Here is a 26,058-nt window from a genome sequence, read left to right as displayed (position 1 = left end):
AACTGGAGATAACTGGGTGACAGGTATGAGCTACATGAAAAGAGCCAGGAACCATGAATTCAAAAGTACTGTAAAAATATTCATTTTCTTACAAATTTTATCATGGAAAAACTAAATGTAATAGAAAAGCTGCAATAGTACAATTATCACCATATATACCTCCTTTGGTAATATTGATTTGTATTACTTATAGAAGAGTAGTAGTATTAATAGTTAAGGAGCATAAGCTTTGCAGTCTGACTTCCACCACTTCCTAGCTGTGTGACCTTAGATAAGTTACTTAACCTCTCTGTGCTTCAATTCCCCATCTATAAAATGGGGATAATAACAATTGTTGCTGGTTGCCAACAAATCAATTACAATTCATGGTGACTCCATGTGTTACAGAGTAGAACTATTCCACAGGATTTTCTTGGTTAACCTTGGTTAACCACAATAACCTTGGTTAAGGTTATTGTCAAGATTCAATATGATAATATATGTAAAGTACTTAGACTGTATCTGACAAATGAAACCCAACAAGTATTAGCTATTATTATTATTATTACAATGGGATATTTTGTTAGAGATCACTCTAGGTTCATGCTGTCTGGAGTGTTTCCTTGCAGTATTATTTTAATCCCATAGACAATAAGACTTCTGAATATCACCATGCTCTCTTGGATCTTGACCTACTAAAGCTATAGTAGGTACAGTTTAATGAACTGTGGGAAAGGGAAGACTTGGATTTTGTACCTTGCTCTACCAATAGCTTGCAGGGGGCCCTGGAGAAGTCAACACTGCCAGGATACTATAAGCTAGCTAATATCTGGTGTTGTCCTTGGGCCTGTCAACTCAGATATTTTGTCCATGTCCCAACTCCTAAATGGAATTAAGAACTGATGCAACCAGGGAATTTGAGTATTTATAAAAAATGGGTTTTAGCAGGTCTAACGTTTAATGGATGAATTAAACACCATAATCTGTTTAATGAATGAATGACTCAAAGCCTAGGAGGTATGCTAACTAGGAGGTTACCACATGGGGTCAAGTGGGCATGAAAGACAGAGCCCTGGTCAGGGGCAAGGTCTTTCTAGATGTTCTTGGGCCTCTGTGTCCCCAGTTTCCCACTGTGTCAACAACATCCCATCCTCAGAGGCACGGACCACCCCTGCTATGTCTTTACTCAGTCTTAGAGCCACAGGGTTTATCAAACCCTGGAACCAGCAAGGAGACATCATTCTTTTGTTTCATAATGTCTGAGTCTGTGCATTTCTGGCTTACAGTAGGGGCAAGAGCATATCTGCTGGGGTGGAGCTCATGGGTCACTGGCATTTCCGGTGGGGGTCAGAGCAGCTGGTAAATACCATGTTTGCCAAAAATATGAAGGCACTGCAGAGATGGCCAGTGTTCTAAGCTTTACTCATCACTCTTTTTTTCTTTTCTTTTTCCAGGTTATAATTCTTCCTTTAATATGACTCATGTTACTTTGAGGACCTTCTGGTCGAACTTAGATTTGCAGTTATAACCACCGCTGGCTAGTTTTATTTGTGTAACAGTTGAGGCTTCAATTTACTCATCACTCTTGCTTTCAAATAGTCTTGCTCAATCCTGAGAATCATCATTCCAAGTAATGTGTGATGGGGATAATGAATCCTATCCAAGCAGGTTGTGAAGAGACTGTCTGTACCATGAAGGTATCATTCAGGGTGACCCACGTTCCTAGAGAATGGGCATAGCTGACTCCTACATAGCAATTAGCTATGCTCTGGAGTCCAGGGATTGTCAGAAGAGGGTCAATGGGCCTCCCTCCCCCTTTCTGGCCCCCTCATCTCAGGGCCAGGGGGTAGGGAGGGACATCCATCCTATTTAATCAAGGGTCACTGACTAAGTCAACATTTCTCAACAGGGGAGAAACTTCCCTCAGGGAGTTTTGGAATGCGTGGTGGTAGTTTTGGTTGCCATAATGATTGCAAGGTCTTAACGGGAAATAATGGCCAGGGTGTCAGGGACATCAGATGTCCTGAAATGCACCAAGCACTAAAGCACAGACTTCCCTACACCCCACTGGTTTCTGAACATCCCAGAAGACAGTCATTTAGGGAAACACTCATCATCTGAGCTGAGCACCGATTCCATTTTTATACACAAACATGGTTTCTATTGGTGCGTATTTAATATACACTAGATTTTCCAGGAACATCAAGTTCATGTAAACTGAAGGAACAATGTACTCTATTTTGTTCTGAACTTTACCAAGTGTTGTTCACCTTTTTTAGAAAATTATTTCACCAAGCTGAAGGGCTGATAATATCCAAGTCATCAGTACCACACACATATTATATCTGTGGGGGTTGTAGCTGTTACATTCAGGGTGCTTCTCTATACATATACAAAAATATTTATTTAGCCTTTATTTCAAAATGTCCTCCTAAAAAATGCCAATACTATTCAGTTGAATTATGTCTCCATTGACCTGTTGCCATTGAGTCCAATTCATAGCATCACTATAGGATGAGTAGAGCTAACTGCCCAATAGAGTTTCCAAGGCTATAATCTTTATGAAAGCAAACTGCCACATCTTTCTCCCATGGAGCAGGTGGTAGGTTTGAACCACTGATCTTTTGGTTAGCAGCCATGTGCTTAACCACTGAGCTACCAGGGTTCCTTGAATTGTTTTTAAATATAAATTTATTCATCCTAAGTAGATGCAAATATCTGAAAACATCATTATGTATCTTCGTATGGTTATGCATTTATATAGTGAAATGCATATTATTTTATTATAAATTACTTTTATTTCTCTATTGTGTTATTTTTAAAAGTTATGCACATAAAACCATTGAGTCAAATAGGAGCTCTGGTGGCGTAATGCCTAAGGCATTTGACTGCTTACCAGAAGGCTGGTGGTTCAAACCAACGCTAGTAAGCCATTCCTCATAAGGAAGCTTGGGCAATCTACTTCCCTAGTGATACTGCCTCAGAAACCCAAGGAGGGGTCACTGTGAGTCAGGTCTGACTCCAAGGTACATAACAACAACAACAATTGAGTCAAATGAGTCAATTCTGACTCACAGTGACCCTAGGTCAGAGCAGAACTGCCCCATAGGGTTTCCGAGGCTGTAAATCTTTTCAGAAGCAGACTGCCACATCTTTTTCCTGTGAAGTAGCTAGTGGGTTTGGACTGCTGATCTTTTGATTAGCAGCAGAATACATTAACCACTGTGCCACCAGAGCTGCTTAGTCATGCATATAGGTAGGTTAAATCACCTATTAGTATATTTCAGGATATTAAAAGGGGTTATAAAATATTTTTGGGAGAAAGGGATGTTGCTTCCAGTTGGATTAAAGTGCTTCACTGAGGATTCCAGTGCTACAGGTGCTGTGTATGTCTGTGTTGGTAGATGACCAAGGCAGCAAATCTAACCTGTGTGTTTCAGTCTATTCAGACCCCGCTGAGAAAAAGATGCATCATTTATGTTCCTTCAGTTAAGTAACATTATTTGCTTTATAGATATTTTTCATAAGTGATCTTAAAAATAGCTTTACCTTTTCAACGCTTACATTTCCAGAGCTTGTGTTGTAGGTTGCCATTTTGTAATCAGTTGCATACTGTGAGCAAAAAAAAGAAAAACCTGCTGTCAGTTCACAGGTTAAGACAGGGACCAAGAGGGTAGCTGGGTCTCTGGCTTATTTGTATCACTATTCAAGCTGAGTGTTTTGAGTGTTCCTCACTCGATTGGCCTAATGAGGGCTTTGAGAACTGTATAAAAGTTACATTAAGAAGATAGCATGTATTCCAAAAGGCCTCTGGTTATGCAGAGACTCAAAGAAACATGGAGAATATCCTAATATTCCTTGGGCAATGGTCTAGAGGAAGAAGTCTGTGCAGTTTCACATCCTCAAGCAGCTGATAGTTCATATTATTTGAATAGCCTTTGTATTAATTCCAAAATGCCAAAGTTTACTTTTTAATGTGTCATTTTATTTCCATTCATTTATTTATGCTCCACTTTGTTCCAGAACTTATTGGGGCGTAACTGGTTTTCAGCATCTGCTTCTAATTTGGCTTGAACCTCTACTCTCCAAAGTAAGGAATGCGAGGCTAGACGGCATTTTCTGGCCGTCAAGCATTGCAGAAGCTCACTGATCAGAAGTGCAACTCTCTCCAACTTTGGTCACGGCTGACTGCACATCCTTCTGCACGGGGCACATGGGTTCCCAGAAGCAGCAGGCAACACCAAGTGGAATCTGTTATAAAACAGATCTCCTGACCCCTTTTAATGGCACTCAGTTCCTGAACTGTCTAGAGGAGCCCATTAGGTGGTGCAACCCCGAGGCCTGCTTTTAAGCTTGCCTTTGAGGCTTCAGGGCCTCCATGACCAGCTGTCTTGTGATCAAGGCAGCAAGAGAAATAAAACTCACCTACACTGTTTGCTATGTCACATTATATATACAAGTCACACCTGTGCTTCTATTCAGATTTTTTTTTTTTTTTTTAAAGGAGGGGTTGTAAATAGAAAAACAACCTCAGTGAAGCACTTTAATCCAATTGGAAGCAACATCCCTTTCTCCCAAAAATATTTTATAACCCCTTTTTTTTGCTGCAAAAAGGTGATCAGATTACACAATCTCATCTAGACATTTATATTTCTTTTCTGTGTAAAGAATGGCCATGGGGATGTTGCAGTATCACTGAAAAATAGGTAAAGACTAGAAACAACATGAATATCCATTCACTGAAAGAGGAAAATGATGGGATGCTCCTACAGTGGAATATTCTACAGCCATTAGCAATTGTGCAGAAGGCTGTTTACTGACCTGAGAAAATGTTCACAGGATACTACCTTATAAAAGAGCAGGTTACAAAACAATGTGGAGTATGAGCTTATTTTAGTCCTTAAAGTATGTATGTGTGCATGCATAGAAAAAACATAGCTGAAAAAGTTAGAAAACAGTAACAATGAATAGTTCTGGGTAGTGATTGTTGTCATCAGTTGCCAGTCCAGTTGATTCTGACTCATGGCAACCTCACGTGTGCAGAGTAGAATTGCTCCATGGGGTTTTCAAGGCTGTGTCCTTTCAGAAGCAGATTGCCAGGCCTGTGTTCCGAGGCCCCTCTGGATGGGTTTGAACCGCCAGACTTTCGATCAGCAGTTGAGTGCTTCAACTTTTGCATTCCGCAGGGACACTGAGGCAGTTGATTACAAGAGATTTTTATTTTCTTCCACTTTTTTGTATTTTCATTTTGGATTTTATTTATTTGTAATGAGCATATATTACTTCACATATTATTTTCATAGTAGGGAAAAAAAAGATAAAAGTGTATTTTTTTTAATTCCAAAATATTTAAGAGATAATACCCAAAATGCGATTTGAGGATATTCCTCAAGTGATGTAAACAGATGTTGGAAGTAGGAAGATGTTTTAGAAGTTTGTTTTTGTTGCTTATTTATTTTATTTATTTATTAGAATTTCAGGGCCCACCTATAAAAATTTAGGCCAACGTTACCAGATTTTGTTAACAACACTATCTCTCCATGTTCCAGCTTGCCTAATTACATAGCAGTAATTTATACATCCACCCCCCCACACCCCAAAGTTTCCTATTTTCAGCAAAGCATCAAGATCTTACCGTTCGGAAAGCTGCAACCACTAGATTTGAGGGAAACAGGTTTCTGTTGGAAAAGAATTCATTTCATGAGTATTCTTAAAATTCAGTATTCAAAATATCTTACTGGTTCATTAACAGCCTAACATGGTTTTCTTTCTCCTCTCACACTGAACTGTGCCTTGGCTGCTGGGCCACAATAGATGCTTTTGAATGCATCACTTTTTATCATCATGATATTCTGAGTTAGGCTTAACTGTGTCCAACTGAACCATGAAATGGAACTGCATCACTTTCCCTAGATTAAGCACTACTGCAGTGGTTTTCAATGGGGAGTGGCACTGCCTGCTGAGGAAATAGGAGATATTTTCATTGTCACAATAATTGGGAGGCATTCCTGGAACTGGGGGGAGTGTGTGGAGGAGGAAGTGCTGGGAGCCAGCCATTTGACCACTATCTGCAGCCAAATCCTGTACAAAAAACTGTCTCAAGGCCTTCATGACTTTCCAGCATGCTGTATGACACACCTGTAGATGAAAACTTTGTTTATAATTATCTGAGCCTAGACTAGCTCCAAAACAAAGTGTTCTTTTTTTCCACACAGTTTGAACAGGCACTGAATTTTCCAAGAATGCAAATACTATGTAAATTGTGGGAGGATTATTTTTTTGTTTTGTTCAGAACACTTCCAAGAAATGTTCATCTTTCTGGAAAATCACATCACTAGTGGCAACCTGTAGGATCCAAGTCCTTAATTCCACGTGCCAGTAGCAAGTGTTACTTTGCATTTATAGCTATCTCATTAACGGTGATTCTAATGTAGGAGCAAGCATCCAACAATGTTGTTTTAGAGCATTTACATACTGAAACACATTATTTTATTATAAACAATTTTCCTTTTGTCTTCTATATTACTAGTATGTCATCTTGATGATTTGAAATTATGTATATAGATAAATTCTATTTATGGATTTAATTTCAGGAAGAAGGATATTGTACCATATTTTCTGTATTTGTTATAGAAGGAGAGTGATAGAGCTGATTGAGTTAAGCTAGATTTTGAAGCCAAAATCTATTTATGCAAACTGCTTTTATGTAGAGTCTCCTTTGGGTCAGGGTCTGGGCAGGATGCAAAGAATTCCAGCTGATGGTCCATTTGTTCTACTCACATACCACAAGAAACATCTGACAATGTCTAGAAGGGTACGGGACTAATCCTTTACAATTTGTGTCAAATTTATCCACTAAGTCTTACTTCTGTGGTTGGGCTGTTCACATAGGACGAGAATTTCCAGTTAACTATTTACAATGTGGACAATGAATAAGGAAGACTGAAGAAGAGTTGGTGCTTTTAAGTTGTGGTGCTGGCGAAGGATACTGAGAGTACCATGGACCACCAAAAGAACTAACAGATCTGTCCTGGAAGAAGTGCAGCTGGAATGCTTCTTAGAAGCAAGACTTTGTCTCACATACTTTGGTTTTGTTGCTAGAAGGAACCATCTCTGGAGAAGGGTATCATGCTTGGTAAAGTGGAGGGTCAACAAAAAAGGGGAAGGCCCTCAACAAGATGGATTGACACAGTGGCTGGAATGATGGGCTCAGGTATAGTAGGGATCGTGAGGCTGGCACAGGATTGGACAGTCTTTCGTTCTGTTGTGCACAGGGTTGCTATGAGTCGGAGATGACTTGATGGCACCTAACAACAAAAATATTTACAGTGCATTTGATTTCAGAGGGAGGCAAGTCTTGTTTGCAACCCAGTTGTGGCACGCAGACGCTAAGAAGACCCCAATGATCTCTGCCTCTCGGTATTCACACCCTTGGGAAATTCCCTCCTCTTGAGTGTGGGTGGGACCACTTGCTTGCTTCCGTTCAATATAATACAGCAAAAGTGATGGGATGTTATTTCCATGACTCATTTACATAAGACTATGACCTCCATCATGTTAGCAGTTTTCACTGCTTTCTGGGCTTGCATGCTTTGATCAAACAATCTGCCATGTTTGAAAGGTGGCAAGAAACTAAAGGTAGCCTCCAGCCAAACAGCCAGCCGGGAACTGAGGGGCCTAGTCCAACAACCCTCAAGGAACTGAATTCTACCAATAACCACATGAGTTTAAAAGTGGAATCTTCTCCAGTCAAGCCTTCAGATGAGACCTCAGCCCTGACTGGCACTTTGATCACAGCTAGAAGCAGAGAACCCAGATAATCTATGCCAGGATTCCTAAACCACAGACAGATACTGTGAGATAATAAATGTGTGTGGTTTTAAGTTACTAAATTTGTAGTAATGTGTTACCAGGTAAGTAATACACTAGCCAAGAGGATTAAGTTAATGAGGTGAAAAAACAACTTCATTAGAACACTTAGGGTGATCCCACAGGGCAGCCATCCTTTAGAGACTATAAACCATAACCAAACCCACTGCCATCAAATTGATTCTGACTCATAGTGACCTCCATTGGGTTTCCGAGGCAGTAAATCTTTGCAGAAGTATATTGCCCAGTCTTGCTGCCACAGAGTGGCTGGTGGGTTTGAACCACCAACCTTCTGGTTAGCAGTCAGATGCCTTAGGCACTCTGCTAGCCTCTCCCAAACTTACCTGTCTATGAAAACTGACTTGCCTTTAACATATAGAATACCAACAGATGCAGGCGTGCATTTTAGCAGACAAGAAGTGACCGTTAGCTGAATTAACCATTATAGAATTGTGACCAGAAATTTGATCCCTATCACAAGTTTATCTACTTAAAAAAAAAAAAAAAAAAAGGTAAAAATCGAATAGCAACTTGAATTGGCTGTTCTTTAATGTATAGATGAACAGCAACTGCATTTGCATATTATTTGCATTACAAAGCAACTTTCTTACAAATTTCCATCTTGTGGAATAGACTTGGTATTTCATTTCCATTTGCTATGTTAGAAACAGAAACTTTCCTGCACCAAGGCTTCCTAAATCTGCCACATAGTAGCTCTCAGTACTTCAAAGACTGAGCCAGTCACCAGGTTCTCTCAAGAGAACTGGGAAGTTAAGGAAAGGTCTAGGTTAGAAGCCCTCACCTGCTCCACCAGGAACAATTTCCCCTGCAAATACTTCAGACCTTTCAAGGATTAGCTGTTTCCACTACTGGTGTAACTACAGCCTTTCCCACAGTTTTGAAATGAACTCTCTTCCAAAGAGCACAAACTCTATTTGTTTAAACCCTTCTATCTGGCCTGTGCTGTCTCTTTATCAGGAGTAATAACCAAGGCCTGTAACCCAGTACTGTCTCAGCTAGAACAGACTTAGACCTTAACCCAGAATTTTTAGACCAAACAGCCACTGACATACTGACCTGTTTTCAGAGAGTCTACAAAACCTAGTCTACAAAACCCAATGGGGACAGAATGGTGAAGATGATACTAGAGGCAAATGGCAACTCTTGCAACAACAACAGCAGCAAAATCAAGTTCTTAAAAAGGCCAACATGTGTACTGGCAGATTCTTATAAAATGAAACATACTATGGCCCAGAAATTCTAGATATTTACCCAAGAGAAATGAAAATATATGTCAGCAAAAATGGCCTGTATACATGAAAGCATTATTCATAATAGCTGCAAACCCAAATGCCCATCAGCGATCAATGGATAAACAAATTGTGGTACCTCCATCTGACAGAACACCACTTGGCAATAAAAAGGAATCAAAAAGAATATACACAACCACATGGCTAATCTCAACCTTATGCTGAGCAAAAGAAGACAAAAAAGAGTGTATATTGAATGATTCCACTGATATGAAACTCTAGAAAAAGCAAAACTAATCTATAGTGACAGAAAGCAAATCAGCTGCCTGTGGCCAGAGGTTAAAGAGTTGGAATTGCTGAGAGATCATGTGGGATAGAAATGTTCAATATCTTGACTGTGGAGGTGGTTACATGGATATATACATTTGTCAAAACTCATTGTACTGTAAACTAGCAAACTGTAAGATGAGTGTATTTTATTGTATATAAATCATACCTCAAAGTAGTTTACAAAGTAACAAAAAAAGGTAACAGTATGAATTGTGCAGATTTTATTTTATAACCAGAAGATACACACTTTTGACCAGACTTACCCATCTGAGAGACTGGTGGAATGCCAGAGACTGTGCCCCTTAGATACCCTTCAAACCTGAAACTGAACCCACCCCTGGGGTCATCTTTTAGCCAAACGATATGTCTATAAAGTGAACAGTAATACTTGTGAAAGGAGCTCTGGTGGTACAGTGCCTAAGGCATCTGAATGCTAACCAGAAGGTTGGCAGTTCAAACCCACCAGCTACTCCATGGAAGGAAGATAGGGCAATCTACTTCCAATAAAGATTTACCACCTTGGAAACCCAATGGGGGTCACTATGAGTCAGAATCAACTCGATGGCAGTGGGATTGGTTTTTGGAATACTTGTAAGGAACATACTCCTCAGAACAATCAACCATATGAAACCAGAAGAATAGCATTGGCATTTGCCCCAAAACAAAGCTCAGAAGGCAGGAAGGGGCAGGAAAGAAGGACAAATGGAAACGGGGAACCCAGGGAGGAAGTGGGAAGAGTGTTGTTACATTGAGAGGATTGCAACTAATGTCACGAAACAAAATGTGTACAAATTGTTGAATGGAAAACAAATTCACTCTGTAAACTTTAACCCAATAAGTAAAAATAAATAAATAAAATAATATATAAGACTAGATGGAAGAAAAGATACATACTTCCAATGAGATAACTGAACTTTCTTTAGATTCTACACTTCAGAAATAAAATGTTAAACTATAAGAAGGAACTACCTGGGAGCTGTTTGCTGAAGCTCATGCACCTACTGAAAACAGGCTCTTTTCACTGAGCCCCTCTGGTTGCCACAGACCAGCAGTTCCGTCCTAGGGGAAGGAGCTCAGACGGCAGGATAAAGCATGGCATGTTTCTGCCCTCTTCTTACCCTCTCGCCTTGGGTTTTAAGCACAGATGCTGCAGTGCCCTCTAGCTTTTCCTCACTCCTGGGCTTTCCCTGTGTTCAGGGATCAGCTGCTCCCCAGAACTCTCGTCGACAGTCACTTTTGCCAGCTTCCCACATTCACACAGTTAACTTCATGGGCTCCCAAAATGAGAGACATGTGAACTGGAAGAGATTTTACAGGCAATTCAGTTCAATCCCCTCACTTAGTAAGTGGAGAAACCAAGGCCCAGAGACACGGAGTTGATCCATCTCCCATGTATGCTCCATTTAGAGCAGCACATCCAATAGAACTTTCTGGATAATGGAAATGTTCTATATTTGTGCTGTTCAATATGGTAGTTATGTGGCTATTGAGCACTTGAAATGTGGCTAGTGCTACTGAATTTTTCATTTTATTTAAAACAAGTAAATTTAAATAGCTTCATGTGGTTAGTTGGTACCATATTAGATAGTGCAGATCTAGAGTTTTGAGATCCAGAGCCTGGATAGAAGAAGGATCAAGAGGTCTTCTTACGCTCACCTCTGCAGGTCACTCAGCTTCACCGGGTGTTAGGGTACTTCTAACTACTGAGCTCATCACCTTACTCCAGTTCTCAAATATCTCCCTTTTTTGTTATTTGATCCTGAGAAATTTACTTGAATTACATAATTCCACATATACATTAGAGCAAAGTTTCTCAAACATTAGTAAGCTTTGAAATCAATTTGGGAGCTCTGGTGGGATAGTGCCTAAGGTACTTGACTGCTAACCAGAAGGCTGGCGGTTCAAACCCACCAGCCACTCCACGGAAAGAAGGTTGGGCAATCTACTTCTGTAGAGATACCACCTCAGAAACCCAAGGAGGGGTTGCTATGAGTCAGGTCCAACTCCACAGGAGTGGGTAGGTAGGTAGAAATCAATTTATTGCCCAAATCCAGCATTTTATAAAAGATAAGCTACAGTAGACAGAATAGAAAATATCAGCATGAATCATACGATACATATTGTTTCATGGAGGTTGTGTTTCATTTTGTGTATGTGTCATGGGAGAAGGGTGTATGTGAATGCCATAACGTAAAATGGATTCCTTATCGCGGGTCAAAGCCAAAACCACTTGCAAAAATGCCAAGACTGTACTACTACATCCAGAGATCCAAGACAGACCAAATCAGGAGAGAATGAATGGATAAGCCTTTCCAATGCTGGAAGAATCCTTCGATACTTATTTACAACAAACAGGAAAATTGTTATGAGCCGAGGCTGAGCTGGCAGAAGCAGAATGGCTGTCAGAGGTGTCCTGCAGATCCTCACAGCTCATGGTGAAAAACTTCAAAAACGTTCCCTCTTTACATCTGGGCCTGTATGTTCTTCTGATCCCATTGTCAGGGGTCATATGCATTTCCTTGCTCTAGATGAGAAGAACGTAAAACCCTTTTTTTTTTTTTTTTTTTGCTTAGGTGTATTTTTTTTTTGCTCCAGAAGTATTTCCTTTGAAATAAGTTCAAAAAAAATTCCTTAACAACTTTATGGAACTTTCAAAGGCTTGTCAGAACAGGATATAGCACGGTATGTATGCTTGATAAATATTTATTATCCCTGGTGTTTATTGTTACAGAGCCAGTTAACAGGGAAATGCCATTTCAGATCTTGATACCCCCTGCAGGGCTGGGAGCAGAGGAAAGCCTGGGAATGGTGGGCTCACCCAATGGAGATGGGGGTTAATCAACCCTCTTTTGAAGGCTCAGATCCAGTTTTAGATTCCTGCCAGAAAGGCTAGCGCTGAGCCCCTGGGGTGAGGAGGCTTTCTGGAAAATAAGGATAAGAACGGCACTCATTCTTTGTATCAGGTAGCCCAAAGCTGTCCCTCAGAGGCTGGAACACACTAGAATATTAGCAAGTCACTCAAATATTAACTCATTTCATCCTCATATCAACTCTAAGTAGTAGGTACTATTTTTAGCCTCACTTTACAGATAAGAAAACTGAGGCACGGAGAAGTTAAATGACTTTTCCACACATAGCTAGTAAATGGTAGAACTGGGCTTCAAGTCCAAGTAGTTGGCTTTAGTGTCTGCTCTTAATCAAATACTCAAGCCGCCTCTATGGGTTGATGCTCTTTCAGTCTGAAATATTCAGGCATTCTACTGGGTTGTAGAAGGAATGCCATCAAGTTTAAAACAAATTTTTTTTTTTTTGAATTACTAATTGCATTTTTTTTTCCTTTCCCTTTAGTGACTAGTTAAGGAATTCTAGTAGTGCAGTGCCTAAAGCATTTGACTGCTAACCAGAAGGCTGGCGGTTCAAACCCACCAGCCACTCCACAGAAGAAAGACTGGGCAATCTACTTGCATAAAGATTTACAGCTTTGGAAACCCAATGAGGGTCGCTATGAGTTAGAACTGACTCTATGGCAGTGAGTTTGATTTGGGGGTGAGTGACTAGTTAAGGAGCTCTGGTAGTTTACTGGTTAAGGCATTTGGCTGCTAACTTAACAGCTACTCCATGGAAGAAAGATGAGGCAGTCTGCTTCCATAATGATTTACAGCCTTGGATATCCAGCAGGGATTGCTATGAGTCAGAATTGTCTCGATGGCAGTGAGTTTGGTCTTTTTTTTTTTTTTTTTAGTGACTATTTAGGCTGAGAAACAGGCATAATTAATAAAATAACCCTCCAAGGTCAGAATCACAATTAACTCCTTAGACTTTATAATTTAGGGGCTCATGTGAGATCCCAGTCTCTGACAGGTTTCTTTGCACCCACTAAAGAAATGTGTTCTTTGCTGCTTGTATGTTGGGAAGGAAAGTCCATCATCATGCTTCTCTCTGTGAGGTAAAGAAAAGCTATAGCACTGTCTACTCGAGAAAATGAGTACGAGGGGAAAAATAATTCTAGAAAACTAGGCAACAGACAAAATCTCAATTCTGTTTACTGTGCCTGTAGTAGTGAAATGCTACACTTCTGCAAAGGACAATGCTCCAGGGCCATCCTTCTGCTGCCAGGACCTATGGAGCCCTGGGCCCAGAGCTGTCCCTCCCTGCCTCCTTGGAAGTTATGACTCCGTTTCTTATTTTGAAAAGAACAACTTTTAGCATCCAAGCAAACATGGGGGGCCAGTTACCTTAATTCCTTCATTTCACAGCTGGAAAAATGTGAGGTCAACTTTGGAGACAATAAGCATGTCAGGGAGGGGAAAAGGAAGGTGGAATGTGAGTGTGGAAAGGTAAGGATTTCTGCCCTATTTTAGAATGGGGGGATCTTTAATGTTTAATTTAGACTTTTCTCCATTTTCCAAATTTCCCATAATGACACTATCAATCCAAAACATAGTCACTCCCAAATGCTCACTTTTTTTTTCAGATGCCACATATATTAGGTATGTCATTCTCAATATATTAAAAATGATACTAGCTTCAAGTTATCTTAAGCTGCCCGATATACCCTCAAAGTCAAAGATCCATGTACTTGTCTTTTTCTCCCGTTTACCCTCACTTATTTCAGGTTATGAATAGAGGGCCATCCTCATTAGCCCATGTGAACTGGTAACCCAATCACTCTGTAACACTGCTCCATTTATAACAAGAGTAAGCGTTTGTTGGGTTATCCAGTTGCCATCGAGTTGACTCTGACTCATGGTAACCCTATGTGTGTCAGAATACAACTGGGCTTTATACAGTTTTCAGAAGCAGATCACTAGGCCTTTTTTCTGAGGCATCTCTGGGTGGACTCTGACCTCTAACCTTTCAGTTGGCAGACGAGCACTTTCACCTTTTGCACCACCTAAAGACACCAAATATTGGGTTGGCCATGTTCTAAGAGTTTTCCAGACACCATAACTCATTTGACCCTTTTAAGACTGGTAGCATAGTGTCTAAGGCACTTGACTGCTAACTGAAGGCTGGCGGTTCAAGCCCACCAGCCACTCCTCGGAAGGAAGGTTGGGGCAATCTACTTCTGTAGTGATACCGCCTCAGAAACCCAAGGAGGGGTCGCTATGAGTCAGGTCTGACTTGACGGCACATAACAACAACAACAACATGAGGTGGTAATATCATGATCCCCATTATACAGATTAGGAGACAGGGCACAGAAAAATTAAGACCATGCCCTAGGGCCCATATCCTGTGAGCATTGTTAGAGCTCAAGAGCTTCCACAAATGACTGGTTTCTGGGGCAGTGAATGAAAAGTCACTACTCAATAACACAGGTCATAGTTCTGAAAGTCCTGTAATGTTAAAGTGTGAAGCTCTGGGCAGCCCAGGGTGAGTTTGTTTAGTCTTTTCTAACCTGAACGTTGCTATCCACCATTGCTTCTTAGCATTCTAAAAGCCTGCTTTTAGCACCTGCCTCTCCCCAGCCCCCAATTCTATTTTGTGGTTTCTAACTCATTGTGTAAGGAACTCTGGTGGCACAGTTGTTAAAAGTGTTTGGCTGCTAACCAAAAGGTTGTGGTTTAGACTCACTAGTTGCTCTGTGGGAGAAAGATGAGGCAGTCTGCTTCCGTAAAGATTTACACCTTGGAAACCCTGTGGGGCAGTTCTACTCTGTCCTAAAGGGTCACTATAAATTGGAATCAACTCAATGGCAGTGGTTTTTGGGAATTCATTGTGTGTAGGGAAATCAGACGGGGAAAGCAAAACAAAAACATAGCTTTATTTCTTTCTGATTTGTAATTCCTTCTTGAAAAAATAAATTAAAAACCATGGCAGAAAGACCTGGTGGAAGTTCTGAGGCATTGCAGCACCAGCAAAGGGCATGGACTTTTAGCAAAACTGCTAATTCATCAGAGACTTTTTCTACTCCTTCCAGGTGCTTAAATTCTGGGCAGTTACTAGGCGAGGGCCTGATGGGTAATTGAAGTATTTACTGACAGACTCTCATTTCACCCATGTGCCCACAGGCAAGAAAGGCCTGGGCCTCTGCCTTTGCCAAGAACATGCCCAGAGCCACATAAAACCAGCATCTGTGAGGTTTCTTTGAAGGAAGCAATTAAAAAATTTTGACCCAGAGACTCCCCAGACCCAGGAAGCATTTCCAGGTGGCTCAGTTTCCCCTCACAAGCTGCTCCCCAAAGAAGTCCAATCTGAGCAGCTGCACGCACACATGCACACACATTGTCCTTCACTAAGGGGCACAGTCCCCTGGTTACAGGAAGTGTGTTTGCCCTGACCCAGTCACACTCCTGGTTCTTCTTTTTGTCCAGAGCAAACATTTCTGAGACAGACTAGACTAGAATATAGCTAACACACACATCTTTGGCCTCATTAAATGGCACACTGACTTGAAGGAGAGAAGAGTAGGAGAAATAGTGACAACCCTGAACTGTGGGCAGGGGACCCATAGTCCTTCTAATCCCTTTTCCCATAAACCAATCAGTGACCTTGATCAAATTACTTAATCTCTCAGTGTCTTAGTTGCCTCAGTTGTAAATACCACCTGCCCTACCTTTCTCCCTGAGTAGCTAGATTACATGAAGTTGGCCATTGGAAGCATTAGGAAACACTATCTACTCCAAACAAGCAATGACAAAGCCACTCTTAAACCCTCCCCTGCATCTGCAGCCCAAGTCACTGAAAAGTCTGCACCTACACTGATGCAATAAGCCATGAGGCTGGGTCACCACTCACTTCAAAAGCAGGAGTTGAAGGGACTTGGATCTAAAACCAGAAAACCATGATAAAGAAACAAAGCATCCCTTTCTGGGGTAGGTAGTAATGAGGAAACACTCCCATCCCCATTCTTGCACCCGATTTTGGCTACTGCCCCTGGAGAGAAAAGAATGTTGTCCCTTTAGGGTCCCACCACCAGGTCAGAGCCCAACAGCCACAATGCCTCCCAGAAGGAAAGAATCCTTTAACCCCATCATCGTCTTCCCTCCCAGGGAGAGCTGATGTCTCAGCTTCAGTAGACTTTTGTTTTTTTCTCATTCCCAGCATCCACCTAGAATTAATCCCAAAACTTTAAGGATCTCTAAAAATACCAATTCTAAGAAGTTGGAATGCTCTTTAGAAGCAAGAATGGCCAGACTTTGTCTCTCACACTTTGGGGGACCAGTCCCTGAAAAAGGATATCATGCTTGGTAAAGGAGAGAGACAGCAAAAAAGGAAAAGACCCTCAATGAGATGGACTGACACAGCAGTTGCAGCGATGGGCTCAAGTATGGCGAGAATTGTGAGGATGGCACAGAACAGGGCAGCGTTCCGTTCTGTTATATATACAGTCGCCATGAGTAGGAACCAACCAGACGGCTCCTAACAACAAATAAAGATTCCAAACAGCAAGCTGCCATACACTGAACAAATGCTGGATCTCGTCAAAATCCTAATAAGCCACCTCACCTGCTAAGCAGGCTTTTGCTAAAAATTGTTTGGATCCCATCATCACAGATCTTTGTCAAGGAAAACAGCCTGGACATTTTTTTTTTGTTTAAAACACCAGCCTGTCTCATAAGTAGCAGACAGTGATCAAATTTTCCAGGAGGAAAAATGGGAACAGCAGGAAATCAAGTCACTTTGTTCAGGGTTTGCTGTTTCCACAGGCCAAGCCATGAGGAGCTCTGCCTCAATGACTCAAGACCAAACATAACTCCAAGACTCAGAATCCAAAATCATGGGGAACCTGGAGGGGGAGCCAGCTGGACTTCTCACTCAACTGAACCTGGCTGGGTCAGCAGAAGCCTCCAGGCTGCAGTTTTTCCATCTGTGTACTTGAGCTGAGAAACCAAGAGAGGCTCAAGCTTGGAGAATCCAAACAAATGACACTATATCATCTCAAGGGATGAAATTAAACTATTAAGGGTCATGAAAAGCAGGCGAAGTCAAGTAAGATACTTCTCGCTCCCTCTCCGTTAGAACTCACACCTATCCCACAAATATAATCCCTTGAAACTCACAGTATCATCTGCCATGGACCTTGGGATGGAAAGCAACTTGTCCTAAGCTTCCAGAAGAATGCTTCTGGGCAATAGGTCCCATACAACTAGTTCTAGTCCACTGACAACTCTTCAGAAAACTCAGCTTCCTCCAAGCCCAAGCACTGAAGCAGAGAAGGCCTCACATCACAGAAGGGACCATCAATAGGCAAAACTTAACCAATGATCCAGAAGCTCTCAGCCCAGTGGATAGAGAATGAAGATACCAGGTTGTGGTGCAAACATTTTTTTACTGGTGAGGGCAATGTAAGAATATAAGGAGCCAAGTAAAGGTGGGTCAGCTGCCTGTTTCCTAAGATACGTTCCATGAATGGTAATACTACTTCTTGCTAACTAGGGGCAGATCACCCAATAAGCAAGACAAAACCAAACCCAAATCCACTGCCAGTCAATTGAACTCATAGTGACCCCACAGGACAGAGTAGAACTGCCCCATTGGGTTTCCAAAGTTGTAAATCCTTATGGAAGCAGACTGCCTCACCTTTCTCCTGCCAAGCAGCTGGTAGTTCAAACCACTGCCTTTTGGTTAGCAGCCAAATGCTTTAACTTACTAGATGTGAAATTGTTCACTACAGATTAGTAAGTAAGCACAAGTAAGCCTGGGCTTACCTTGCTTACTAGATACTCCTCTGTCAAGAACTGTAAATCTGAAAAGAGGCTTTGATTCTGAAGGAAGGTGCTGTGGGGAGAGAGACAGATGCCAGCCATTTCTAGAAGCAGAATCTTTGATGTGGTGGAAAAAAAAGTGTAAAAATTTGCACTACAGATAGTAAGCACAAGTAACCCTGTGCTTACCTTGCTTACTGGGTATTCTGTATGCTAACAGATGCAGCCCAACTACTTGACATTGTCCTGTGCCCCCTCGTTGATGTTTGCAAAGGTGTGAGCTGCGTGCAAAGCATCCAGATGTTGTTTTTGACATTTTGATATTTTAAGAAATGCTAAAGGCCACCACCAGCCAATTAGGAATTAACCCTTAGGAGTATATGACTGGCTGCGTGTGTATATGGACTTGAATGTACGGAGAGTTGGCATGTACCGGTGCGCCCTCGGGGAGGTGGGGGAAGCGTTACCTGGTTAGGTCAAGGAAAGAGTCCACGGTCTCTTTGGGGACAGGAGGAGGCCCCGGCTCATCCAGACCCAGGTCGCTGGACTGAAGAGTCTGCGCGCCGGATCCTGGCTTGATGATGAACGCCAAAGCGACAGCGAGCGCCGAGGCGCCCAGAGTGGTGAGGGCGAAGTAGGCGACGGCGATGCCGCCTAGACGCCCAAGGGAGCTAGCGTCCAGGGAGGCGGCGCCGGACACCAGGCTGCAGACCACCAGTGGCAGGATGATCATGCGCAGCATGCGGAGCAGCATCTCCCCGGGGAAGGCCAGGTAGGAGATCTGCGTGCGGTTTAGCCCGAGCCCGCGCAGAGCGGTGCCCAGCCCAGCGCCTGCCAGCACCCCAGACACGGTGAACAGCACGAGCGCATGGCGCCGCAAAAAGCCAGTGCAGCGCCGAGCGCGTCCAGCCTCCTCCCCAGACGCACCCGCCCCAGTCTGGGCGCCGTCGAGGTAGCCGTTGGTCTCGCTGCTATTTTCCATGGCGCTGCTCGCAGCTCGGCGCTGGAGGAGGCTGGGGACTTAGGGTCTAGGAAAAGACCCAGCCCTCTCAATGAATGGAGTAGGGTAGTGCAGGCGAGGTCCGCCAGCTGTGCCCCGCAGATTCTAGCAGCTGGGCCGCTGGAGTCCCTTGACCTAGGCGTAGAGCCAGATGAGAAGAGGACGATAAAAAGTGCCGGAGCCCGGGCCAGTGTGGAGCTTGCCGTGTTTAGCCTTCTCAGAGTCACCGCCGGCTGGAGATGATGCAACACAGCAGCCGCCAGGCAGGACGCAGACTGGGAGCTAGGGAGGGAGCAGGGAGCGCCCTCAGCCTGTCCTCTTCCCACCCGGCGCCCCGCCCCTCAAGGCTTCGACCAATCAGCGCCCGGAAGCCGCTGCGGCGGGCCCCTCGCCGCCGTCGCGGGGGGAGGGGCGGCCAGGATGGGGCGCTGTCCCAAACCGCAGGGGGTGGGCAGCGCGGCCTAATCCGGGTGACAGCAGCCGCCTCCCGGGCCGGCTAACGGAGACCTGCTCCGGGCGACCGCGGGGCGGCGCAGCCTGAGGGACGGCCCCGGCTCGTTGTCACCTGCCGGGGTGGCTGGGGCCCGCTGGCGTCTGGGCTCTGGGGGTCTGCGGGCCGGGGAGAATGTGGAACGCAGCCGCATTCCTTGTCCTAGGCGCTGGGGGAGGGAGGTTCTCTCCGGGGTTGGTGCTTTCGCCTTCGAGCGCCCCGCGGTCCGCCCAACAGCTCCCCAGCCGCTCGGGTTCAGGGACCGTGCAGTGTAAGGGCGCCCAGCGCGGGCCTCCCGCCGCGCGCTTCTCCGGCATAAAATCTCTTCTTTGAGGGGTCTTGTGGCGTTGCATGCGATAAAGAACACCAGGATGCCCAGCCCAGGCCCTGGCCCTGAAACGAAGGATGCATGAAGAATGAATGAATGAGTGAGTGAATGGGAGACGCCTCAGCACAGTCTCATTACAGGTCCTAACAGAGCTTCATCTGCAAGTGAAACTGGGTCCACAGTAACACCGAAATCAGCGCTTCGGTCACGACACTGCGCGCACTGGTGGCTCCGAGGGTGGGGGCCGCTCCCATGGGCCCTGGTCACTTGGCAGCGGCAGCGGGAAGCAAACAGAAGACAGCACAACTCTTCTAGAAGAAACGGAGCTCTCTCGCCACCCAGTTCAGTGATGTTTCTATCACGTGACCTCAGCTGAAACACAAACCACTGGAATTTAACCTCCCCACCTCACGACCCTTAGCCCCCACGCAAAATCTGCGCAGACAGCTGTTTGGCTAGCCTGAAAGGATGCCTTCTTAATGTTCACATTTATTTGATTTCCTTTTTATTTCACATCTCCTCTGGTCATGGCAGATATAAGGGAAACCACTGCAGAATCTTTTTACTTTGTCACATGTAATATATACTTATATTTCCTCATTTGCTTTAGAAAGAAATAGCTCTTTTCAGACTTCTGTGAAAAGAATACTTATGTGTGGATAATTTGAATTAAGGAGGAAAGCAATCTAATATAGATTTCTTGCTGGGAAAAAAAGCCACTTTAAAACATGTTGTGACACATATTTGTGCAATCAAAATACTGTGGTAATAAACTTTAAGGAGTTGTCCAAATTTTCATTACTTGAGTATGCCAGCCACTGGGTGCAGCTTTTTTTGGAAGGGGTGGGTGTCAGCTGAAGAGCTGTACCTATTTTTATCTGGTTTTGCAGAAGGCAGTCTACTTCTCTGTGTGCACTGAAGGTATAGTTCCTACACACAAATGCTCTATTTTGCCAATCAGTCTCTCTGTTAGGTTTGGCTAGCACTTTTATGCAAAAGGCTCTCAAAGCAAGCTCCAGAAATCAATTTCCAGTTGCTTACTTTACATCTCCACCTGGATATCCTGCAGGCATTCCCACTCAACAAGTCCAAAACCGAACTCAGCACTGCCTCTTCCAAACTGCTCATCCTTCTGACTCCCTATTCATGTTATCAAAATCATTGACCACTCAGGCATCTCTTCTTGAAACCTCTAAGTGACCTTCGGTTCTTCCCTGTCTACTTTCTTCTCTCATCTGCTCAATTGCCAAGACCCATAGACATTTCTTGTGCTATTTTTATCACATCCACACCTCCCATCCATTCCTACTGGCACAGTTCTCATTTCCTCACTTCTTATCTGGACTACTGAAATGTTCGACTAATTAGTCTTCCAGCCTTCAGTGCTCCTCTTATGCCAACCATCCTGTATTTTGCCTTGCCCTTAGGCTAGTCTTCCTCATGGATAGAATACATGTAAAAATGGCATGGTGTCATCAGACCTTTTCTAACTTCATGAGAGGGAGGAGAGAATCAAGATCATCAGTTCAAGAATGGTTCATATGAAGTGGAGGTCAGAATTACCTCCACTCTCCATTTTTTTTTTTACCAATTCTGACACCAGCTGCCCTTCCCATAGTACTCTCAACTCTCTGCTGGGTGTGATAATTCATTCCAAAGGCCACATAGAACTCACAAACTATCTCATGATTATGGAGTTTTACTCAGATTCACAATCAACACCCATGGAAGCAGCAGTCAAGAAGTCAAATGACGTCTTGCCTTGGACCAATCTGCTGCAAAAGACTTCTTTAAACTATTAAAAAGCAAAGATGTCAATTGAGGACTAAGGTGGTGTTGATAGATGCTGTTGAATCAGTTTTGACTTATAGTGAGTGACCTTATGTACAACAGAATAAAACACTGCCTGGTCCTGTGCCATCCCCACAATTATTGCTATGTTTGAGCCCATTGTTGCAGTCACTGTGTCAGTTCATCTCATTGAGGGTCTTCTTTTTCACTGAACATCTATTTTACCAAGCATGATGTCCATCTCCAGGGACTGGTCTTTCCTGATAACATGTCCAAAGTACATGAGACAAGGAGCATTCTGGCTGTATTTCTTCCAAGAAAGGTTTGTCCATTCTCCTGGCAGTCCATTGTATAGTCAAGATTCTTCATCAGCACTGTAATTCAAATACATCAATTCTCTTTTGATCGCCCTTATTCACTGTCCACTTTCACATGCACACAAGGTGATTAAAAATACCATGGCTTGGATCAGGCACATCTTAGTCCTCAATGTGACATCTTTACATTTTAACACTTTAAAGAAGTCTTTTGCAGCAGACTTGCCCAGTGCAATATGTCTGATTTCTTGACTGCTGCTTCCATGGATGTTGATTGTGAATCCAAGTAAAATGAAATCTCTGACAATGTCAATTGTTTCTCCATTTATCATGATGCTGCTTATTGGTCCAGTTGTGAGGATTTTCATTTTCTTTATGTCAAAGTGTAATCCATAGTGAAGGCTGCAGTCTTTGATCTTCATCAGTAAGTGCTTCAAGTCCTCTTAGCTTTCAGCAACCAAGGCTGTGTTATCTGGCTGTTAATAAGTTTTCCTCCAATCCTAAAGCCATGTTAGAGAAGTAGCAGGCCAAAATTCAGGATCAGGAGTGACTCAGGATACAGTTCCTCAGCCAGTACAGCTTCTTGGCTGTGCCCACAGGCAGGTCCTTCTCTTGGTCCCTTGACTTGGCTTCTATCCTGCCTGATGAAGTGTCACAAAGCTCTTTAGCTTTGCCAATAAGTGTCCAGAGGCACCCCACTGCCCCAGTAAGCCTTCTGCCCAAAGAAGCTCAGCTCTCTCACTCACTGGGCCAGGAAGCCCACCATGCCCTCTTGGCTGTGGTCTGTTGGTTCTGTAGCTGCCATTTTTCTGTCACTAGACTCTGCTGCTCTCGTGGCATAGTGCCTAAGGTATTTGACTGCTAACCAGAAGGCTGGCAGTTCAAACCCACCAGCCACTTTTCAGAAGGAAGGTTGGGCCATCTACTTCCGTAGAGATACCACCTCAGAAATCCAAGGAGGGGTTGCTATGAGTCGGATCTGACTCGATGGCAGTGAGTGAGACTCTGCTGTACTCATCACCTCTTCGGGCCACTTCTTTCTGCCACTGTGCTATCTCTTGCTATGTTCAGTGTTATAACTGTTTGTGTCTCCTGGGTCTAGGAGGTTCTCAGTGCAGGGACTCTAAGTCCAAAGGACACTCTGTTCCTGCCTCTTCTTGATGGTAGTGAAATCCTCCCTCCCACCTCTGGGATTGGCTCTCTTTAAGTCTAAACCAAAACCAAACTCACTGCTGTAGAGTCAATAGTGTCTCTTAGTGACCCCTCCTTGGGTTTCCGAAGTGGTATCTCTACGGAAGTAGATTGCCCAGTCTTCCTTCCAAGGAGTGGCTGGTGAGTTTAAACCTCCAGCCTTCTAGTTAACAGTCAAATACCTTAGGCACTACACCACCAGAGCTCCTCTTAAGTCTAGTGGGATGGCAAAACTGACGGATCTCTTCATTGATACCTTATTTGCATGGTCTCACCCCTGCAAGGGGTCCATGAACTTTATTTGCATTATAAGCAGATTGTCTACTCCATTTGGTGGGCCATAGCACCTTATTTGCATAGTCCCACCCAGTCATTATGGGAGTCACCTAGACCTTGACTGTTGTTGTTGTGGAAGGGTCATATTAAAGTAATTCACTATACTGCAATGTATTTTAGAATTAAGTTCTGCTTCCATACAAGAGTAAAGAAGGAGCAACGAAGGGCATGACTTCTCCCTTGAAGGATTCCTTCTAGAAGTTGCATACATCAGTTCTTTTACATTTCATTAACTAGGATTTAGTCACATGACCACACGTAGCTGCAAGAGATGTCAGGAAATGTAATCTTTATTTTGCATGGATACATACCTAGTTTTTAAAAAATGAGGCTTCTGTTACTAAAAAAGCAGAGAAGAGTGATATTGGAGGGCACGTAGCAGCCTCCTTCCTATCATCTCTTGTTCAATAGCCTTCAGTGGCTTCCTCTTGAATTAAGGACATGCTCATCATCCTGGCATTCATCCTGGCATTCAAGGCCTGCCATGATCTGACCTCAGCTCACTGTCCAGCCTTGTGCCCTTTACATGTGCAAAAATCAGATTATGTGCTACTCCTACATTTTTACTTCCATGCAGTCCCAGTTCAGATACCCATCCCCTCTCAAAACCTTTTTTTAATCCTCCTTGCTCCAACTCTGCTTGCAGCTTCTTGTGCTGTTCCTATGCACACCAGCGCTGCCTTGGTAGTTAACTCTCAAGTCAGAGTGGGAAACTCCCTGTGTTATTTACTGGTGCTTTCGTTGGACATAAGTGTCAGAAAGCAAGCAGAGTTTGGGAGTGCCCTGTATCATGCTGAAGGTACTGTTGAATGAGCAAAACCTTCCCTTAGGAAGGAGCTGGTCTCATGGAGCCTCATTCATGGGTGGTCTACTTGCCCTATAGCTGCTTTGCCTGGTTGTTAAGCAAACCAAGAAACAGGTGTCCTCTCCTGGTCTCTGGAGCAGCTTGTGATGATATCACATCTCTCTATGAAAGTGTTTCACTTTCTACCTCCTTCTTCTCACCTTCCATTTACAATACCCCCTCCTTTTGTTCTTCCATTACATTTTTGTCCTTTCATATTATTTTTTCCCTACCTCCTGCTTGTAGGCAATACAGTAAAAATATACAGCAGTCATTAACTCCTGTATTAGACATCTTCCCCCATAGCATTTTTATGTATATCTCTCTGGTTTCTAGATGTATGTTGTTGTTGTATGCCATCGAGTTGGACCCGACTCATAGCGACCCCTTCTTGGGTTTCCGAGGCAGTATCACTATGGAAGTAGATTGCTCAACCTTTCTTCCGAGGAGTGGCTGGTGGGTTTGAACTGCCAGTCTTCTGGTTAACAGTCAAGTGCCTTAGGCACTATACTACCAGATGTATAGGTGCCAGATTATAGAAATCTCTTGAAAATGAATCCAATTTGTCATCACTCACTGTCATCACCACTATCATCTGATGCTTGAATCCCATGACAGATTGGAGTATTATTCAGCAAATGTTTCCTCCTGCACTTGAGTAGGCATGTTCTTACTCACCTCACTGACTTTGGGCTTGGCCATGTGACTTACTTGACCAATAGAGTAAGTAGATACGAGGCAAGCAGAAGGGCTAAAATGTTTTTGCATAGTCAGATTTCGACTCCTGCATGCCTGTGACCCAGCATACCCCAAGTAGATGCTGCTCCCATCAACTTAGCCCCAGAGCAAAGACAGGCGAGTGCACCTGAATCCAGCCTACAGCCCTGGTCAAGCCCCATTCTCTCACAGCCTAAAGAGGAACATCCTAGTCAACCCACAGAACCATGAGTGAGGAAAAATAAATGCTTTTCCTTGAAACCCGTTGAGTTTAAGGTCATGTGAAATGCTATATTATTATAGTGATAAAAAAAAAAAAAAAAAAAAGAACCCTCACTACTGTGGAGTCGAATCCGAATCATAGCGACCTCTCCTTGGGTTTCCAAGGCAGTATCACTATGGAAGTAGATTGCCCAGTATTCCTTCCGAGGAGTGGCTGGTGGATTTGAACTGCCAGCCATCTGGTTAGCAGTCAAACGCCTTAGGCATTATGCCACTAGGGCTCCCATTATTGTGATAGTTGAGTAACACAAATCTTTTCCTCTCCATTTATCTATAACTGCATGACCAACTACTACAAAACATAGTGGTTTAAAACAACCACCACTTTATTATGTTCATGATTTCAGAAATTCAGACAGGGCACAGCAAAGGTTCATCCACCCTGACTGGATCCCCAGCCAGGGTGATTTGAATGACTAGACCTAACTGAGACACTCAACTGGGACCATATGCCTATGACCTTCATTCTGGCTATCATCCGGGGTCCTTGGCTCTTCTCCACATTGCATCTACTGAGGCTGGAATGTCAAAAATGACTCTTTTACTCACTATATGGCAATCTATGTTAGAATTAAGTTCTGCTTCCATACAAGAGTAAAGAAGGAGCAACGAAGGGCATGACTTCTCCCTTGAAGGATTCCTTCTAGAAGTTGCATACATCATTTCTTTTACATTTCATTAAC

The 26,058-nt window shown here is 43.3% G+C and overlaps 1 protein-coding gene across 1 annotated transcript in view; it reads right to left on the bottom strand.

The window, feature by feature from the left end:
• The window catches only part of SLC1A4 (solute carrier family 1 member 4), a 39,382-nt gene extending 20,321 nt beyond the window's left edge, over positions 1–19,061 (bottom strand). Inside the window, exons 1-3 of the mRNA XM_007940059.2 lie at positions 18,547–19,061; positions 5,615–5,657; positions 3,529–3,591 (exon numbers count right to left, since the gene is read on the bottom strand). Coding sequence (XP_007938250.1) covers positions 3,529–3,591; positions 5,615–5,657; positions 18,547–19,061 — 621 coding nt within the window. The remainder of the gene's footprint in view (positions 1–3,528; positions 3,592–5,614; positions 5,658–18,546) is intronic.
• Between the last annotated feature and the right edge of the window lie 6,997 nt (positions 19,062–26,058).

This window comes from Orycteropus afer, unplaced genomic scaffold (assembly GCF_000298275.1).
Source record: "Orycteropus afer afer isolate SDZICR_OR568_19922 unplaced genomic scaffold, OryAfe1.0 scaffold00065, whole genome shotgun sequence".
Classification (NCBI taxonomy): domain Eukaryota; kingdom Metazoa; phylum Chordata; class Mammalia; order Tubulidentata; family Orycteropodidae; genus Orycteropus; species Orycteropus afer.
This window is presented reverse-complemented; position numbering and strand designations above follow the sequence as displayed.